The following is a 19,662-nucleotide window of genomic DNA, read 5'->3' as shown; positions in this document are numbered from 1 at the left end:
ATATATATATATAACATGACATATCTTTTAAAGCAATTACAAAATATGAATGCTGCCTTCCCACCTAAAAAGATATTATAAAAGCTATCAAATGCTATCAAGTTTAATTTCATTGTAATCCTGTAACTGCAGAAAAATAACTAAAAGTAAAGACGATAAGTGTTGGTAATACACCGATGTATATACACCTGAAGACTTGGCACATTAAAGCTACAGAGATATTAAATAAAAGTACTGAGCATATGATTGATTTGAAATGCCATAAAATACTGTAAGCTCTGTAACTGTCTCTGTATTACAATATACAGATAATACAGATAGATATATTTCTCGTTTTAGTAACATCAATTCGGAGCATTAGTTGCACAATAATGTCATCAGGCCAGCCTGATTTCAGTCCTTCTCTAGTCATGATGACAAAGAAATCAGTCAGTGCTGGCTGAAGTTTTTGACACAATTCTGCATATGTTACACGTCCTGTTAAATCTCAGATCACTGCAGGCAGAATTGCATCCACTTTCCCTCAGGTCATAAACTGCGTGTAGCCCTCGGCACCCGTTACTATGACGTCCATCCAAATGCGCATGGCCTCTGGGGACGGTGCCACCATGAAATAAAGTCGATCATGAGTCTTCACGCAGAAGGTTAGCGAAGGATTCGGACTCTGTAAGGAAAGAAAAAGGACACAGTGTGCATTAAAGTGTGAGAAGATGGAGAACAGCAGGGCAGGGAAAAAAGGCATGTCGCTGAAGTGAAAAAAGAAAGCATGACGAAATGTACATGAACATGAAGCCGCCTTTGATCTCTTTTGCCTTCTGCTGTAAGAAATTCTCTTTATGAAAAGATGCCTGTCTGTTTAAACTTTCAATGTGTGCTCAAAGTTGGTGCTGTAGTGTGAGCAGTATGGAGCATGATTTGTTGATGGTGACGGTAAACAGGAGACGTTAAAAAAGCCCGCCATCATTTCACTCATTACCTTAGTTGCGCTGCGCAGGTGATCGTAGTACACCTCCTCTATGGCTTGGAAGTAGATGACACCCTTCAGTTTGGTCTCGTGTTTATCTGAGTAAAAAAAACACAAGGAAAAAAAAAATAAGAACAACAATTTTACATATAGATTAAAAAATATATATATATATATACAGATCAGCTTTATTATTCATAAAGAAGAGATTATATTTGCAGCATTTGCATTACACAGTGAGTTGTGCTTTGTTTCACATGTCAGAAATAAATCATTCTGTGAAAGATATTGTAATAAAAAATGTGAAGTCTTATTAAAAGCCTCACTGCAGGGATTAAACAAGCACATAAAGTAGAAATGAATTCTAGCTCACCGAGCGAGTCACCTAAAAAGCACTGTCTGTCTCAATTTAACACTGTCTGCCACCCACTGCAAACAGCTCCTCTGACAGACTTCCCTTTTTGCTACTTAGCGCAAATTAACATCTCTCTTCGGATTGATTCTTATCTAATAGATGGTTTGAAACCACCGTTTTCAGCTTGTCAGCCTCCGGTGAGCCCTCTCGCACCTGTGTTGACGATTAAGATTTACCACTTTCCCTTTTGATCACTTTCTTTTTTCTTTTTTTCTTTTTTGGCCCGTCTCTGTTCGTTACACAAATCTGCTTAGTAATGGGATAAATTGTTTTTGTGTTTCATGTTTTTGAAGAGTTAAGTGCAGTATTGTTACTCAGAACTGAGCCAGGGGTAAATCTACACCCCCATCCCTCACAAACGCTGGGCTAGAGAAAGTATTGCAGTTTATTTCATCATCATCATCACCATCATCATCATCATCACTACTACTAACATGGGGAGTGAGGGGGTGAAAAGGCTACACAAGAGCAAAGCATACGTGTGAGAAAGAGAGAACATCTAAAAGAGAGACAAGATGATCGGAAATTGAGTGAACAGAGATAAAACGTTTCACCAGAACTTGCCACTTTGTAAGTGCCGTCAAATTTTTTTGTCCTTCATATTTCTTCTCATTCTCCACCATATATATTTTGACTTATACTAAGCAAGACCAGAAAAAGTGTCTCATTTACACTTAAATACACTATTAATTTGTCAGGAAATAAATTGAGATATATATGCTTTTTTTAAAAGTCTCAAAAGTATAAACAGTATTGTGATTTAAAAAAAGAACGATTTGCTCACCATTTAAATTAGGCATAAATACAACAATTATCTTACCTACGTAATAAGAGAAGGTCCTTTTAAGTCGATCAAAGACAAACCAGCGTTTTTTCCAGGATTTGATCTTGCCGCCCATCTTCACAAGATGACCCTTGCACATTTTCTCTGTAACAATGACATACGGACATGTGTCCACACAGTGGCCGGATGACTCCACATGAGAACGCAGGTCAAACTCCTCTTTCCGAATAGGTAGGTAGCGCGTCATTGGCCGAGCCTGAGGAGGGCAGAGCTCAGATTAGCTGCTGTCTCAAATATTTCCATAGAAGTCACTTGTTCAGCTACACATAACAACAACACATTTTATTGAAATATAACAGGATCGTTTGTTCTATGCAAAAAGATATTGTGATCAGTATGTAAGCAGGTAAAAAGTATCAGAAAAATACACACAGAAGTAAGGATCATGGGTTGAATCCATTGTTTTGCTTGTGTCACTTATCTGTGTTTAAAACATTGCTGTCCTACTGCCCTGCCCTTCCTTGCCTCTGTCTTATACCCCCTCCTTTCTCCCATCTTATCTTCTTTCTGCTGTCTCCCTCTCACCATCTGTCTGCGCGTCTCCTCTCATCCACCTGCTGTGCGGAGCTGCTCTCGGTGCATTCATGCCTCCCGTCTGGCCCAGTCAAGCTGAGCCAGTGACCTCATAAAGACTTTTAAAGAGCAAATCCAAACATTCACTGACCTCAGAGCGGCACCGGTGAAGCACACTGCTGTGTTTAGAGTTGTACGCAGACATTGAAACTGTCTGTACAAGGGAGTGCAGGCGCTACTCCACTGTGCTGACATGTGCGTGTTACATTTTATATATACATTATATTATACTAATTAACTAAAGGGGTCCCCTCTATTTTCTGCTATTCTGCATGTTGGTTATGCTATATTGAGTTCAATTTAGTAGAATTACGCCAAGATACTTATGGCAAGATTTATTTTTAAGAAGACTTTTAATGATCTTTTGTTACAATTTCTGGACAGTTACTTCTAGACTAATAAAAAAAAAAGTTTATTAAATCATAATAAATGGTACAATAAATGGTATCACTTTACAATAAAGTTAATTCTAACAACTTAAACCAACATGAACTAACCATGAGCAATAGATTTGTACTAATAAAAATACAACTGTTCATTGTTTGTTCATGTTAGTTCGCCGTGCATTTACTGTTGACACAACTTTTGATTTTAATAAAAGTAAATGTTGAAATTAACAAACAATATTAATAATTGCTGAAGAAGTGCAGTTCATTATTAGTTCATGTTAACTAATGTAGTTAGCTAAATGTAATAATATTAAAATATTACAATAAAAAATAAAATAAATCACAATGGATTTTTATTCAGAAATTAAAAGTACATTTTTTATGCAAGAGGTGTATTCAATTTATGAATTTATTATATTTATGAATAACTTAAATGTGCCACATCACTGACCCATATATATGAATGTATATGATCTACTGATCTATAAAGCATTATGATTATTAATATTAACATTTATACATGACTTATTAATGAAAGCATTATTATTTAGTATTGTCTCTTTTATCTCACTGGGAAACGTGAGGATTTTATGTCCACCTAATAAAAGACTGGGGGACACTGTTACTCTGTTTATCTACTGGTATGGACCAGATGCACTGACCTGGGAACACTGTTTCTCTCTCATCTTGACCTCTTCCTCCACAAGTCTCTGCCTGTGCGCAGTCTCATCCAGCAGCCTCCTCTCTACCTCCTCTCGCCTCCTTCTCTCGGCCTCCAGCAGCTGCTTTCGTGCCTGGACTTCTCTCTCCTGACAAAAAGACAGACAGACAGATTAAGACACAGAGGGGCTTCAAATCTACTGTGAAAAGATTTAATAGGTGATAGGGAAAAATACATACAAATACATAAGATACACAGTGCGTAGTGACTGGGGATGCATGAAAAAATAATTCAGCAAGAGATTGTCTGAGTGAGTATTACTGTCTGAGAGCTTGTTAAGATCCAGCCTTTCATGTCTATCACTCTTTGTAGGTAAGAAACAATCTTTAATGCAGTAATGCCAAAGGGACCAGGGGCTTCCTTTTTAAATTCATGAAAAAGATCTCTTTTATATGAGAGACAGGGTGAGGGATAGATTATATTTCACAGAAAATTAAAGTTTAATGGTACTCACTCGACTCTCCACCAGTCTGGCTTTCTCCTGCTGGGCCTCCTTCAACATCTTCTCCATCTCCTCCAGCCTCAGTCCTGCCAGCCCATTGCTGCTAAGGGAGAAACACACAGTTACAGTTTCTGTGGTGTTTCCAGCGGCAGAGGACGACATTGTGCCTGAGTGCTCACTCTACACAGATCATAGTTGCTTTAAATGAAACTACTGAATTCTAAATAAGTGTCAAAAAGACTTTTATAATAATAACAATAACAACAACAGCAACAAATATATTAAATATATTATATTAAAATGATCTAATACATATACTGACAAATTATTATTATTTAATCATATTTAAAACATTTAGTGCTAAAAATGCATTAATTGTGAATAAGCGAATCCAAAATAAAAGTTAATGTTTACATAATAATAATTAAACACAGTACACGCATATATTATGTACATATAAATACACACAGATCTATGTATATATTTAAGAAAAATGTGTTGTGTATATATATATATATATATATATATATATATATATATATATATATATATATATATATATATATATATATATATATATATATATATATATATATACATACACACACAGTATATACATGCAAAATGCTTCTTAAATATATACATGAAGGAGTGTGTATTTATATATACATAATAATTATGCACAGTACGCACATATATTGTAAACTTTTATTTTGGATGCTATTAATTGTGATTCGATCTGTCGATCAGTCAGCACTAAAAATATTATTTAAGTATTGCTAATAATTTTACAGCATTACTGTATATACTACTATTTTTTTTTTAATGAAGTCAACAAGGCTGCATTTATTTAATCACGAATAAGAGTAAAATTGTGCAATATGATTATAATTTAAATAATAATAATAATAATAATAATAATACAAATTTCTAATAAATTTTAAAGAAGGGGTTCTCAACTCTAGCCCTCAAGGTCCACTTCCCTGCAGAGTTTAGCTAAAGTGTAATTTATTCCTGTGATGATTATTGTTAATTTTAGAAACAGCTGTGTTGCTTAATGTTTTTGTGGCATTAAATAATTCACTTGAAATATATTTTTGTAAGAAATTAAAAGAATTTACTCTCACTTCTGGTAATATATCCTTCCAAAATAAAAATGTTTTAATTGCATTACAAAACCTCAAACCCTGACCTAAAATCTTTGAAAGGTAATGTATATTTAATAAAGTTGCATAGTTATTGTGAGTAAAATGCTGTTGCAGAAATTTGGAATGATGTCTAAGTATGACTTTTAAAAAATTAAACCAGTTTAAATTAAACTAAAAATATATATATGTTTGTTTTTTTCTCTCTCTTTTTTTTACTGTCATCGATGTCTTATCTTGCCTAGGTCTTAGGCAACCAAGTGTTTGCCACTAGTTAAAAAGCACTGGTTTGCTTGGTTGAAGAGGATGGGATTTTGTTTCTATTTCACTTTTAAATGAGGACCTACATGCTTTTATGGTGAGCCTCTTTTACGATCTCAAAGGAAAAGGTTAATCGAAGGTGAGGTTCGCTGTAGGAGTTTAAAAATGCTGAAACATCTAGCCAGAATGTAAGAATGCAAGGTCAAAGATTCTTGTCCAGACTATCGATGCTGAAAAGTAGGGCAACATCAAGAGAACGTCTTTTCATGACTTCAACATCTGACGAAACACCTGAAGCTTCCCTGGCTCTAAGGAGCACATACTTTAAAATGACATTCTGTGCTTGTTCTGCCTCGGGACAAGACCAAACTTTGAAGACAAGAAGAATAGCATGTCTCTTTGTATGGACATGTGTTGTCATGGAAACAACCCAGGAACTATGCTGGAAGGAGGATGGAAAAAAACTTTTATGGGGAAATTGGGCGGCGTGACCCGTTGTCAGGGGAATGGAGGCAGAAAGAAGGGTTCCCTTGACAACTGCATCTCACCTTTCAGGTGAACAGGTGGAGTTGTTGCCAGTAGATATGTTGGTCTCCACGCTGTCAGAGCTCTCCAAACTCAGAGTGTCATATGTTGACTCTCCTGCTGGGGGTGCTTGGTGGTGCAGAATGGAGTGGTGTACCATGGGCACTCCTAAAGGTGGTGCCCCCCAGTGGCTGTGTTTAGGGTCCGTGGGCCTGATTCTGGAATCATCACATGTATAAAGCCCTGGAGAAACATCCAGAGCAGATCAATAAAACACTTCTCTATACAGTATGTCTACAACCACCTTTAGGTTATGTGTGGTAGCAAAACAACATTAAATTATTCAACACACGCTGTTTATAGTCTGATAATAGTGAGGGATAGGCTACCTCTGCCCTGTAGATCCAACTCTCTCTTGGAGTCTACGTCCAAATAAGCAGGAGACAGATCTGGGAGACTCTGAAGATAAAAAAAGAAAAGATAAATAGAAAGTGACATTTAAAAACAATACATGTGTATTGAGCTACAAATATAATGGAGCTACACTAGGTTTTAGTTTTTCTGTCCAAATGCACATCATGCACAAACTTTGATTTTGAAATAAATACAAAACACCACGGTTAAATGTAGTCCAACTAATATGTTTCCATGCTGAATGAAGCTAAAGGCTGACCCACACTAAAAGATCTTTAAAACATTATCAGATTTCCAAATGTGATGTTACAAAAAATAGCAATACATTTACATTTAATCATTTAGCAGACGCTTTTATCCAAAGCGACTTACAAAAAAGGGGAGAGCAATAGAAGCAACGAAACAAACAAGGCCAACAACCTGTAAGAGCTGTAAGAAATCTCAATTAATTAGCACAGTACACAACTGTTTTTTTTTTTTTTTTTTTTTTTTTTTATATAGCCAGCTACAACAAATACTCACGTACGGAAAATACAGAACACTGGATTTTGATAGCTATGATAACAACCCATTAGGACTAAGGATGATGCCCCAACTGTTGTCGTTAATGCGGATTCAGTGGCCCAATGGGTTGGTTTTGTATGGCATTCTAGCTAAACGCGCAGCAATAGCCATCGACAGCAAAAACTCACGTACGCAAAATACAGAACACTGGATTTTGGTAGCTATGATAACTATGTAACATACCCGCCTGAAGGCACAAATCCGGATGAGAGACGTAGATATGATCAGTAAGTGCTATTCTGTATTGGTCAAGTGCAATAGGAAAAGTGCAATTGGAAAAGATGTGTCTTAAGATGTTTTTTAAAAATGGCTACAGACTCGGCAGCACGAATTGAGATCGGCAGGTCATTCCACCAGGTGGGAACGGTCCAGGAAAATGTCCGTGAGAGTGATTTCATGCCTCTTTGGGAAGGAACCACGAGGCGCCGCTCATTCGCAGAACGCAAGCTTCTGGAGGGTGTGTAAGTCTGAACAATTGAGTTTAGGTATATTGGTGCAGAACCAGTGGTTGTTTTGTAGGCGAGAACTAGAGCCTTGAATTTGATGCGAGCAGCCATTGGCAACCAGTGCAGTTTGATGAAGAGAGGCGTAACATGCGCTCTCTTCGGCTCATTATAACAAAACAACAATAACAAAACATAGACAAAACAAAACCCATTTAAAGGGTTAGTTCACCTAAAGATGATAATTCTGTCATTAATTACTCACCCTCATGTCGTTCCAAACCTCTTGGATCAAAAAAATCTTCATTTGTGTTCCAAAGATGAACAAAGGACTTACAGGTTTGGAATGACATGAGGGTGAGTAATTAGTGGCAGAATTTTCATTTTTGGGTGAACTAATTGCGAGACAGCACACCGCACACTAACAGATTCCCAACTGTGAACAGGGGAAATCTCACAAAATCTCTTTGATTTGATCTTTTGTAGCTCTTTCATTCTATAATGCTGTTTATTACATTAGTTTGTTGGCCAATTATATTTTTTTGTTTTTTGTTGTTGTTGCTTCAAATCAAGGTTTGTAATGTGATTCATCTCATAGCTGGTTGGTCTGGTTCATTGCTAATAACTCTTTTATATATTTTTTTTAAATCCCTATGGGAAAAATACTTCCATGGTTGCTGAAAAGGTGGGTGAAAACTGTTGCATTCTATATTTCAGCACTGCAAAAGTTGTCTAAAAAAATTGTAGACTGCATATTGTGGCCTCTTGTGTTATAAACTTCTTACTTTGGTGGGTGTGTTTCTGCCTGATGTGGTCATGCTGGAAGGCGGGGGTGTAAAGGTGCCATTGGTCTGTCTCAGCTCTCCACCCTGATTACAGATCTGACAAAAAACATCTCAGTGTCATTAATTCCTTCATATCCTCCATCCATAATTACAACTATAGCAGCTTGCACTCACAGCAAGGAAGAACAACACCAAAGCAACCACACCCGGCAACGTAGACGCTTCACATAAAAGTACTACTTTTCAAGTTATTTCATTTGAAAATAAAAATAAATTGTGGTGGTGATAGATCCGATCAAAAGGACAGAGATCTTAAGGACAGACAAAGGATGCGAGCAGAAGAGAATACAGACAAATGAAGAGCGTTTACCTGCATAAGTTTACGTGATGAGAGACACTTAGCTGGCAGAGGGGGAGGACAGCCATGACTGGGCTCCCCAGCTGCCATGATTTCTTGGTACCAGCGCTCTGAATCTAGTCTGGGGATTGAAGGCCTACTCCATGCAGACTGGGTCTGAAAGTGCAGTCCAGGTAGAGGGAGGATGGGTGGGAAAAGAGGAAAAATTGACACAGGAAGGAATGAAAGAAGAGACATGCATTGAAAATACGAAGTGGTATTTAGATTAGAAAATAAAATAAAAAAGTCTCGAAACCAAAAGCTTGAAATCCCACTTTATTCAACTCGTATTTCACATGGACAAGCCAGAGCTATGGTAAATACAATTATGAACACGTCGACACCAGGAAATAACACACACCTCAACAGGAAGTGACTGGGAGGCACCACACTGGGATGTGTGGCTGGAGTGGACAGGATCAGCGACAATAGCTTGGAATGATTGGATGGAAGATGTGGGGGAGGGATCAACTTTAGGCATCCCGAACAGCTGGTTTAACTGACTGACTGTCACATACTCCTTTATACAATCAGGCAATCACACACAAACATGAATATCAAATGTAATGGGGGCAGTTTAAGTATTGAAAAGCATAAAGCTAGCATAGCAGAGGCAGAGGATACAACAGCAACTAAGACACTAAGACAGCTGAGAAGAAATGAAAAATTCAGTTTCAAGAGAAGACAACCAGTGGGTTATTCTGACAGCGTCATAAAAGTAAAGGCACAAACTAGAAATAAATGGCATTGGAAAGGGAAACAGGAGGAGGAAAGGCAAGGAAAATATTCTGTTGTGGATGAAAGAGTGAGTGGAGGAGTCATACCTCACGAGGTGTGTCTGATGTTACAGCCAGTGGTAGACAGAGAGCGTTAGGGAAAGAAGTCTGGGCGGGGGTACATCCGTTCCCATACATCTTATATACATCAGAGAGTTTGAGGTACTCCTGAGCACACACATCCACATCCACATCCACATCCACAAAGGATATCAGTTCATATCTCAAACAACTCATGAAAAACTGCACCATAAATCTTATTGCACCCACTGGAAAAAGCATGCTTATGCCCAACACATCACAAACATGCCAATATACACACATGCAGAATGTGTGACACAGAATGTCAATGTCCGAAATCCCAGTACTACGATATGTAATCACAGCAATCATGAATGGTCTGAAAATAACAATTCATGCTGAACTGAGGCAAACAACGCCCAATACATAGTGAAGTCTCACACAAAATGCAAAACTATAGCTGTTGCCATAACAAACGATGAATGCTGAACAAACAAACATCACAAATACCCAGCTCAATTATTATCCTGCAAATATTTTATTCAGATATGATATTAGACCACACATTTTCCTATTTTTCCTACTGTTCAAAAGTTTGGGGTCAGTAAGATTATTTAAATTATTTTAAATATTATTATATATAATAATACAAATATTTTAATATTTAGCAAGGACACAACTGTTATTTTGAATGGTAATAATATTTCACAATATTATTGTTGTACTGTGTTGTACACACAGCACCTTGGTGAGAATAAGAGACTTTCAAAAACATCTTGCCATCCTTAAACTTTGAACAGTAGTGTAGTAGTGTTATGTTCACACACATCCGTAGGGTTGGGAACTGAGAACCGGTTTCACTAACAGTTCTCACACATGCATTCTAACAGAATCATTAGTGGAACTCTTAAGAAACTTTAATCATTAAACTCTATGCAATTCCAATCCCTTCTCATCAGCCACAAATGAACAAGTTCATTATGAATGGTGAAATCACTGAGCTGCACAAGTAAGTGCCAATGACATAATGCGTTGTTAGTTTGTAATCCCCACAGCTGTCCTGCTTTTACCTCCTGTGGTCGGTTAGAATAGATCTGAGTAGTAGATTTTTGACAACAAGAAGAAGGGAGCAGAGAATTCTGGGGAAGGAGCTCATCAAAACAGTCAGGTTCATTGATGTAAAGCACTTCCTGTTTTGAATATGAACATCGAAGTCAGAAAGCACCAGTGTTGCACAAACCATGCCAAAGAATATTTTTATGACATTATTTGCCTTAGCTCAAACTTCTTCAGATTGCCTCTATATATTTTATGGCTGATCAAAGAGGCATTGACATAAAGCTTATTGCTGAAGGGCGATAACCCAGAAAAAACATGCTCATTACTGCTAAGCAGGAATGGAGTGGATCCCCACAGACCACCACCACCATCGGGATGTACACAACGATACAGTTATTTCAAACCAATGAGATAAAGAGATGTCATGAATTATAATTATTCTTTCGATCACAAGGCCTCTGTATACAGTCTGTTTTCTAGATTAGACAGAGTTAAAGAGAGTTTATTTGGCAACCAAAACCGGGTCAATTGGCCATTGATTAGTAGAGTCATGGCTGGTGTTACCTCCTTTGTGCTGCTAGGCTTGGAGAAAGTCTTTCCACCAGTCAGGATCTGGTATCTCTTCTCCAGGGCAGACAGTCTCTCCTTTTCCTTAAAGAAAAATGAATCAAGGGTAAGATTTACAATGATATAATACATTATTCCATCATCATTTTTGTTTTAATTTTGGGGTTTTAGAAATTAAGATGTTAAATTGGATAAAACAAACTAAACGAAGCTAAATAATGACATTTTTGACTTCTGCAGAGCCGTAGCCTAGAAATCTAGACGCACTCTAGCAGCAGCAAATCTAATCTGCCGCGAGTATAATCTAGCAACTCTCAATACCCTTATGAGCTGTAAAAACCAAACTCTGGTCAGGCCAATCACATTGTGTATAGAGTCGGCGGGGGGCGGGGCTTAACATAATGACGGCCGGGTTGCGCTTGCGTGCTTTAGTAAACAAGCTGGTGAACGGCGGTCTTTCGAATCAGCTTTGGCCGCAACTCTGGAAGACTTGGAGTTAAGCTTTTCTCTGAGAAAAGAACAAAGAACGGCACTGATGTCATTCTTAAAAAAAGGGATGATGTGTTCGGAGTTTTGCCGACTGGATACGGCGAAAGTTTAATCTTTCAACTAGCTCTGCGTCACTTTCGTTGCTCTGGTTGGTTGTAGCTCTATCCAATTGCACGCCGTGCAGAGGGAGACTGAAAGACAACCGTTTATCCCGCCCCTCGGATTGAGCCCTGTCCAAGGTGAGTTTCCAGACCAAACATTTTGATGCGGGTCTGGCTTGTCAGGCTAACAGAGCCGATGTTCTGATGTAGAACCTGGAAGCTCTGCACTGTTTACTACGTTAACAGTGTAGGAGGATGACATTGAAGGGAAGAGATTGTTGAATAAATTATTTTTGTTTTTGCACACAAAAAGTATTCTCGTTGCTTCATAACATTAAGGTTGAACCACTGTAGTCACACTATTTTAACAATGTCTTTATAGGCCTTGGAAGATGCAATGCCATTGCTGCCTATGGGTGGTTCAGAAACCTCTCAAATTTCATCAAAAATATTTTAATTTGTGTTCCGAAGATGAACGAAGGTCTTGAGGGTTTGGAATGGCATGAGGGTGAGTAATTGATGACAGAATTTTCTTTTTTGGTAAACTAACCCTTTAACATTGTTATTTTCCTGTTTATAACTGTGAATCTGCTAAATTAATAAATGTGATTTCATTCTAAAATCTTGATAACACATTTTGTGGAGTCTATGATATTGAAACAGTGAGTATATTAAAGTTACTATGAAATGGAAAAGCGACAGATCTTTTAATTATGTATTGCGATGTAACAGATTATATGCCAAGAAAAACATGGGGCGGGGACTTAGTTGTATCCATCGGTTTTTGACTGGATTTTGAGATGTGGCCGTTGCCACACAATCGATTGTGGAGGGGCAGGTTTAAGCAGTCTAAATGATTGGATCCAGCAAACCTCACCAGAGGGAAGACATTTTGATCAAACATTACAAGTTAAAAAATAAATTAATTAAATGAATTACAAAAATGAAACAAAATAGAATAAGAGAAAAATACACATTATTTGTTCACAATAATACCAATAACAAATATTTTCAAAATAAATAGAACATTTTAATTTCATACTGACTTAAATATTCCATTTACTTCCATTTTAAGTGCCTCACTGTAACCCATATTTTTGAAGTGGTAATTAACATTAGGCCTCAAATGTTGTCGACTCTGCTTGACTTTTATTTAACCTGGAATATTCTTTTAAGTAACAAGTTGTATTTCTGAGGTGATGAAGACACTTTGCATGAAGTGTAAATAGAGATTAAGCATAGTTCTCAACCTTGTGGAGCATCTGCAAGGAGAGAGTTCTTTCTTTGGCCATCCTTTCACAATCGTGAGCTGCCTGAAGTCCAAGTTGGTTAGCATGCATCTCCAAAGCTGCCATTTTCTCCTACACAACCAAGAGAAATGTTTCAACAGAGGCCATGCTCATCTGATATTCTAGTGTGATACAAGATTAGCCCCTCAATACTGACTTTATAAGTCCTTTAATGCAACTGACCTGCGATCAGTGTTATTACCTTCCTTTTGGCCACACTCCGGTGATACTCTGCCTTCTCTTGCAACAGCTGCCTGCTGACTGTCTCCTTCTCCTCCTCTATGCCACTCTCTCGCTCCAACTGGCGGAACTCCAAATCCTCAAAGCGCTTAGTGGCCGACTCCAGTGCCTCCACCTTCTACAGACACACACATGCACAGATGGACAGAGAGACGAAGAGGGAGAGGGAAAGACAGAGGCAGACAAACAGATGGGAGAAACAAACAAGCAGACAGACAAATGTTCCTCAATGACATGCCGAAGAAGATCACTCAGTCTGCCAAACAATGTTTGCTGTATGGAACGTTTTTTTTTATGCATCTCCTGAAAAAAATTTTTTTTTATACACATCCTCTGCTTGGTAAATATTAGTACAAAGATAAAGAAGAGTGAGGTGATTTGCTCAGTTCATCACAATATCAGTGAATTAGTGAGGAGATTTAGTCAAATAAGCACTTAACAAGAGTGAAAAGCAAAAGACAGACATACAAATAAATAAAAGAACTCCATGCATTTTCATTGCCTAAAAGAGCAGAGGTGCATCATAATGATCATGGTTGTTCAGTCACTGTGTAAACCCTTTATTGCCATGAGCATATTGTGGCTCAAGAGAGAGCACAGACACACAGCCAACACACACAGCCATAGGATATTTGTGCAATTTGTACAGATCCAGATTCTAACAAGCTGTCCAGTTAAGGCTGTTGTATCATGTCATGTGGTTTGCCCATTAATTGCTGGCGATTCTGGAAGGTGATACATTCCAAGATTTATTTTCATTGTGTGTCTTGTGTAAAAATGGCACTAAATAAAGAAGATTTAGATTACCATTTATATTTTATTCACCCTTTCCAACCCATCAATCATTTAATAAATGTAATCTTTATCAAGTCACTTAGCATTTAAAACAACTGATTACATTTTGTACTTGTACTTGTACTTTTCTTTTTAATTTATTTAGACAACATAGCATAGAATTGTAATATCAGCCAGAATTAAATATTGGTGTATTCAGTTTATGTATTTATTTGTCTATTGATTAAGCCAGTTAAATTTAATGTGTTAAATAACAATTACATTAAATAAATGTTTACACAGTTACATTTATAAGTTACAAGTTTATAAGTTATACGTTTTTAAATTGTGTTATGTGATCTTTTGTACCAATGCTTTCCTTTATACTCCTGTAAACGACAGAGAAAGGATTTCTAATAGCCAAATGTAATTATAAATTATATCCACATAGGACAATTAACAACAGTAAAGTCATATAATTTTATTTATTAACTATCAACGCTTAGGTATTAAATATGGTGAGCGAAACACACCGGACGGATGGCAAAACAAGCTCTGTTATATATTTTTGGTTATAGAAAAAACTGTAAACTCGACACTAACTGCACTATTTAAAAAAAAATCATGAGATCAATCGCTAATTATTTTAATGTCCTGACAATCCTACTATTCTTTTTTTTTTTTCATTTCTCCAGCTCCACTTTAAAGTGAAGCGGATGTATTTGTTCGATAATCACTGTCAAATCGCACACTGACCCTGGTCAGTTGTTCCTGTAAGTGCTCCCTCAGTGATTCTGGGCATTTATGAAGCTGGCCCTTCAGCTCACTGAACGAATCCCTCAGTCTGGCCAGGACATCCCGCTCAGCTGAGATTTTTGCTCTTTCCTAAAAAAACATTACACACACGTAACACACACACACACAAGTAAAATACACACGCAGCAAGGCAGAGATGGCGAAGAGAGGTGAAAACAAAGTGGAAACTGCTAAGATAAAGACACCATGCTGTGTTAAAACAGAAGTTTAGAATAGAGGTTGCCATGGCAATCAGAGTCCATATTGCAGTAGACTAAATCTGAGCAGAATAAATATTTATACAGCATTCAGTTGTAGAACATACAGTATTTGCACACAATATTGTATATACCACCTCTATTTGATATTTGTTGCCTTTATGGTATTTTCACCCATTTTAACATTTATTGATGTGTAATGCATTTAAAACATTTTTATTATACCTACAGAAAACTATCTCTTCTTTTTGTTTTGGTCTGGAACAAGGTGGTTTTCAAGTAATATTGCAGATTTCATTCTAAATTAATTGATTTTAAATCCAAATACTGAGAGGAAATGGCCCATTCATGCAGTAAAGTCAGTGTCATTTGAATTAACAGTTAGACGTTAGACTGTTAGAAAATAACATGGTAGTAAAGATGCATCCACAAAGTTTTTTTCAGGAGAAACCAACAGGAAACAGGGAAGCATGCTTCATAGCGTGTGTCTGTTGTCAGTACCTTGTCTTTCTCCTTCTGAGTCGCATTTTCCACTTCATTCAGTTTCAGCTGAAGTTGATTGATGATCTCCAACTCTGCCTCCACTTGATCAAGCTCCGCCTTCCGTTCTCCCTGCAGCAATGCCCTCTCCATCTCTGCCTGCCAATAAAACGACACATTCAACAGTATGTTCACTTCCATATGTTTCTGTTGAATAGCGCAGTTCTGCTGATCAGGCAAAATCCTGCTTTCACATTGATTTTAATATGCAACACCAAAGATGTTTCTATGCATGACAGATGGTGATGCACTGATGTAGATGAGCATGACTAGTGATTGAACAGACTTTACAAGTTTTAATGTGAATATATATTACCAGTCAAAAGTTTGAGATTGGTAAGATTTTTTTAATGTTTTTAAAGAAGTATCTTCTGCTCACCAGGACTGCATTTATGTTATTACAAATACAAAACAAGCTGTAATATTGTGAAATATTATTAAAATGTAAAATAACTATTGTTTTCTATTTGAATATATTTTAAAATGTAATTTATTCCTGTGATGCAAAGCTGAATTTTGAGCATTACTACTCCAGTCTTAAAGGTCCCGTTCTTTGCGTGTTTTCCAAGCTTTGATTATGTTTACAGTGTGCAATATAACATGAGTTCATGTTTCGCATGTAAAAAAAACAGTATTTTTCACACAATTTACTTATCTGTACAGCGCTGTTTTCTCTGTCCTAAAAACGGCCTGATGATTTCCTTGTTCTATGAAGTCCATAAACACGTAACGCGTTCTGATTGGGCCAGCGCTTCCCGTGTTGTGATTGGACAGCAGCTTAGTGCACTCTGGCCGAAAAAAGGTCCCGCCTCTTACCATAACGGGGAGATGCAAGCGCTGAATGCGCGCTCTTCTCCACGTGGGAGAGCAACAAGATTTTGCCCCCTATTTTGCATGTTCTTCTGGGCGGAGGGTTAGTCAACAAACAGTTCTAGTGACGTCATTCAAGCAAGGAAGTGCAGGGGTGTAGTCCAAACCGGCCGTTCGCTGTAGACTTTGAAAGGGAACTTCTGTTAAATAAAATATCTCGCTTGGCATTGAACTTTATAATTTTACAGGTATTATTTATGCTCCAACAGCAACATTACACACTAACTAAAGTTTGAAAGATGGAATAGCGAAGAACGGGACCTTTAAGTGTCACATGATCCTTCAGAAATCCTAAAATGATGATTTGTAGCTCAAAAAACATTTATGATTACTATCAATCTTGAAAGCAATTGTGTAAAACATTTTTGATGAAAAGAAAGTAAAAAACAAACAAACACGTATTTATCTGAAATAAAAAGCTTTTGTAACACTGGACTCGTGAATAATGTTTTTTTTGTTCGTTTTTTTTTTTTTTTGGGGGGGGGCTCTTTAAAAACATTTACTGTTCTCAAACGTTTGCCTGATAATGTACATCTCTCACTCCCATTCATGTGGTTATGATGGAAGTGAAGGAAGGTACACGAAACTTATAGACAAATCCCAGGTAATGGTCTGTAGCAATGAGTTACTTGTAACTCGCCACAACTGGCTCTTTTAACTTAAAAATTATCAACAACAAAAAATTAGCACATCAACAGAGACGCTTTCTGCAAAAAAGCAATCAATTACAATTCCTTCGTTATACCTACCGTATAACTTTAGATAATACAAAGAAATGTTTTGAATAATAATATATTTCAAGTTGCACAGGCAAAAAGGGTGTTCAGTGCTGCTCACTACTAAATATTCCACGGTCAACTGTTAGTGTTATTATTACAAAGTGGATGCATATGGGAACAACAAAAATTTTGCCACAAAGTGGTATGCCACGTAAAATCACAAAGCGAGTTCAGTGCATGTTGAGGCGCACAGTGTGCAGAAGTCGCTAACTTTCTGCAGAGCCAATAGCTACAGACCTCCAAACTTCATGGCCTTCAGATTAGCTCAAGATCAGTGCATAGAGAACATAGATATGGAATGGGTTTCCATGGATGAGAACGGTACACTGCATTGTGCCAAGTGAAAAGTTTGTTGGGATGGGGGTAGGGGGGGTTATGGTGTGGGGTTGTTTTTGGCCCCTTAGTTTCAGTAAAGTGAACTCTTTTTGCTTTAGCATACCAAGACATTTTGGACAATGTCATGCTCCCAACTTTTTGGGAACAGTTTGGCGATGGCCTCGTCCTGTTCCAACCAGTGCACAAAGCAAGGTCCATAAAGACACAGAGTTTGGTGTGGAGGAACTTGACTGGCCTGCACAGAGTCCTGACCTCAACCTGATAAAACACCTTTGGGATGAATTAGTGCAGAGGCTGTGAGCCAGGCCTTCGGCCCAACATCAGTGCCTGACCGCACAAATGCGATTCTAGAAGATTGGTCAAAAACTTCCATAGAATTCAATTTCAAGTGCATGTAAAGGCAGATGTCCCAAAACGTTTGGCAATATATTATGTAAGTATATAAAATGTTATATTATTTTTTTCTGTCTCTTTTAGAAAAATACATTACCCAAAAATAAAAAAAAGGTTCCTAGCCCTGGGTCTGTAGGTTTAGGACTTAGTCTAACCTCTTGTCTGGACTCTTGTATCTGCTGTTCCAGGTCAGTGACACAAGTCTTCAGCTCGTCCACCCGAACCAGAACCCTGAGCCGCTCTTCCTCTAGGTACGCTCTCTCCTGCTGCCCCAGGACTGAAGAATCTTCATGCTGAGAAAGCATTTGTCAATTACAACAAATTGTGTTTGTCCATGTGTTTGTGTTGGTGTAGCCACTCAGACATAGTTGCAACAAATTAACTCTACCTGGAATTCTAAGATTGAACGAATGAAAACAAACTTTTTTATCTAAAGAAAGGGAGAGAAAAAGTCTGAACGAAACGTGTTTACAGACAGGTGAATTCAAAATGGACTAGCAGACCACAATTATTTTTCCACATGAAGTGCATAGTAAAGTACACAATTGAATGTTTTAACTAAATCTTACATAACATTTTAAATTATGGCCATATGCATAATAAAGTGTGTAGACAAATATGTTATTCAAGCAGGTTATAATGAGATCCAAAAATTAGAGACCACTAATTCTTGTTAGATCTATTTTGCATTTGTATAATATTAAATACACTGCTTAATAGCAAATTATATAAGTTAAAGCTGATGATCATGTTCTCCAGCATAATTTGAGATGATCCAAAGAGCATCTTGTACTTCAATGGAAGCAAAACATCTAACTAATTTTACAAAAATGTTTAAAAATAAAATCAAGTTTACTTATTCGAATATTGACCAGGAAAAGGTGCTTAATCTTAAATGGTTGTTCTTAATTTTGTCACAATGCTGATAAATGTTCAAAACACTCGGTCACTATAGGTAAAAAAATAGATTTACGAAATTTGATTTTGAAGCTCAATGTGATCTCAGATCTTTTGACCTTACTGTATTTCTGTCATATAAGTATCAGTGTCTAATAGTGGGAGTATCTCTCATATTGCATATGTGTGTTGTACCTCCTGGTGCTGGCTCTCAGTGCTGCTACACTCTTCTTTCAGGTTCTCCTCCTCGCTCTCTCTCTGTCTCTGAGAGCTCTGGGCCAGCACACTCGCAGGGTCAGGGCCGGGTCGTCGAACAGAGACCTCCTCCATACCCGGGAACTGACACGCCTTCCCTGCGTCCAAGCCAACCGGAGGATCACTCTTATTATACTCGGCACACAAATTCAGGATGGTCTCAAGCCTCTGCCTCTCCTAAAAACACAAAGAAGGTTTTAGCTATGCATACAGCTTTAAATGGTACAAAAAAAAAAATCATACACAGGTCTAAAATGGTTCAACCACATGTAGTTAACATTCTTCTAATGGCGTATGTTCTAAACTAACTGCAACCTGACACCAATAGAACATTTCGAAGACTACTTACGACACCATGTGATCCCTATAACATTCTACTGG

General features: G+C 37.5%; 1 protein-coding gene across 11 annotated transcripts in view; it reads right to left on the bottom strand.

Annotated features, from left to right (window-relative positions):
* Nucleotides 1-19,662, bottom strand: part of phldb1a (pleckstrin homology-like domain, family B, member 1a) — a 49,648-nt gene continuing 29,986 nt past the window's right edge. For 5 of the 11 annotated variants that reach the window (XM_067438812.1, XM_067438813.1, XM_067438811.1 and 2 more), the window contains exons 7-25: nt 19,222-19,458; nt 18,285-18,422; nt 15,713-15,850; nt 14,955-15,083; nt 13,387-13,542; nt 13,146-13,256; nt 11,303-11,389; nt 10,750-10,869; nt 9,707-9,826; nt 9,244-9,402; nt 8,856-8,999; nt 8,486-8,581; nt 6,669-6,738; nt 6,303-6,522; nt 4,361-4,451; nt 3,848-3,994; nt 2,200-2,419; nt 977-1,062; nt 2-664 (exon numbers count right to left, since the gene is read on the bottom strand). In XM_067438812.1, coding sequence (XP_067294913.1) covers nt 524-664; nt 977-1,062; nt 2,200-2,419; nt 3,848-3,994; nt 4,361-4,451; nt 6,303-6,522; nt 6,669-6,738; nt 8,486-8,581; nt 8,856-8,999; nt 9,244-9,402; nt 9,707-9,826; nt 10,750-10,869; nt 11,303-11,389; nt 13,146-13,256; nt 13,387-13,542; nt 14,955-15,083; nt 15,713-15,850; nt 18,285-18,422; nt 19,222-19,458 — 2,610 coding nt within the window. In that variant the 3' untranslated portion in view covers nt 2-523. Of the gene's footprint in view, nt 665-976; nt 1,063-2,199; nt 2,420-3,847; nt 3,995-4,360; nt 4,452-6,302; nt 6,523-6,668; nt 6,739-8,485; nt 8,582-8,855; nt 9,000-9,243; nt 9,403-9,706; nt 9,827-10,749; nt 10,870-11,302; nt 11,390-13,145; nt 13,257-13,386; nt 13,543-14,954; nt 15,084-15,712; nt 15,851-18,284; nt 18,423-19,221; nt 19,459-19,662 lie in introns of all 11 variants that reach the window. The other 6 variants (XM_067438809.1, XM_067438818.1, XM_067438816.1 and 3 more) reach the window with 6 other exon arrangements.

The sequence above is a fragment of the Pseudorasbora parva genome, chromosome 3 (genome assembly GCF_024679245.1).
Source record: "Pseudorasbora parva isolate DD20220531a chromosome 3, ASM2467924v1, whole genome shotgun sequence".
NCBI lineage: Eukaryota > Metazoa > Chordata > Actinopteri > Cypriniformes > Gobionidae > Pseudorasbora > Pseudorasbora parva.
Note: the sequence above shows the minus strand (reverse complement) of the source record. Positions and strands in the feature narration are given on the sequence as shown.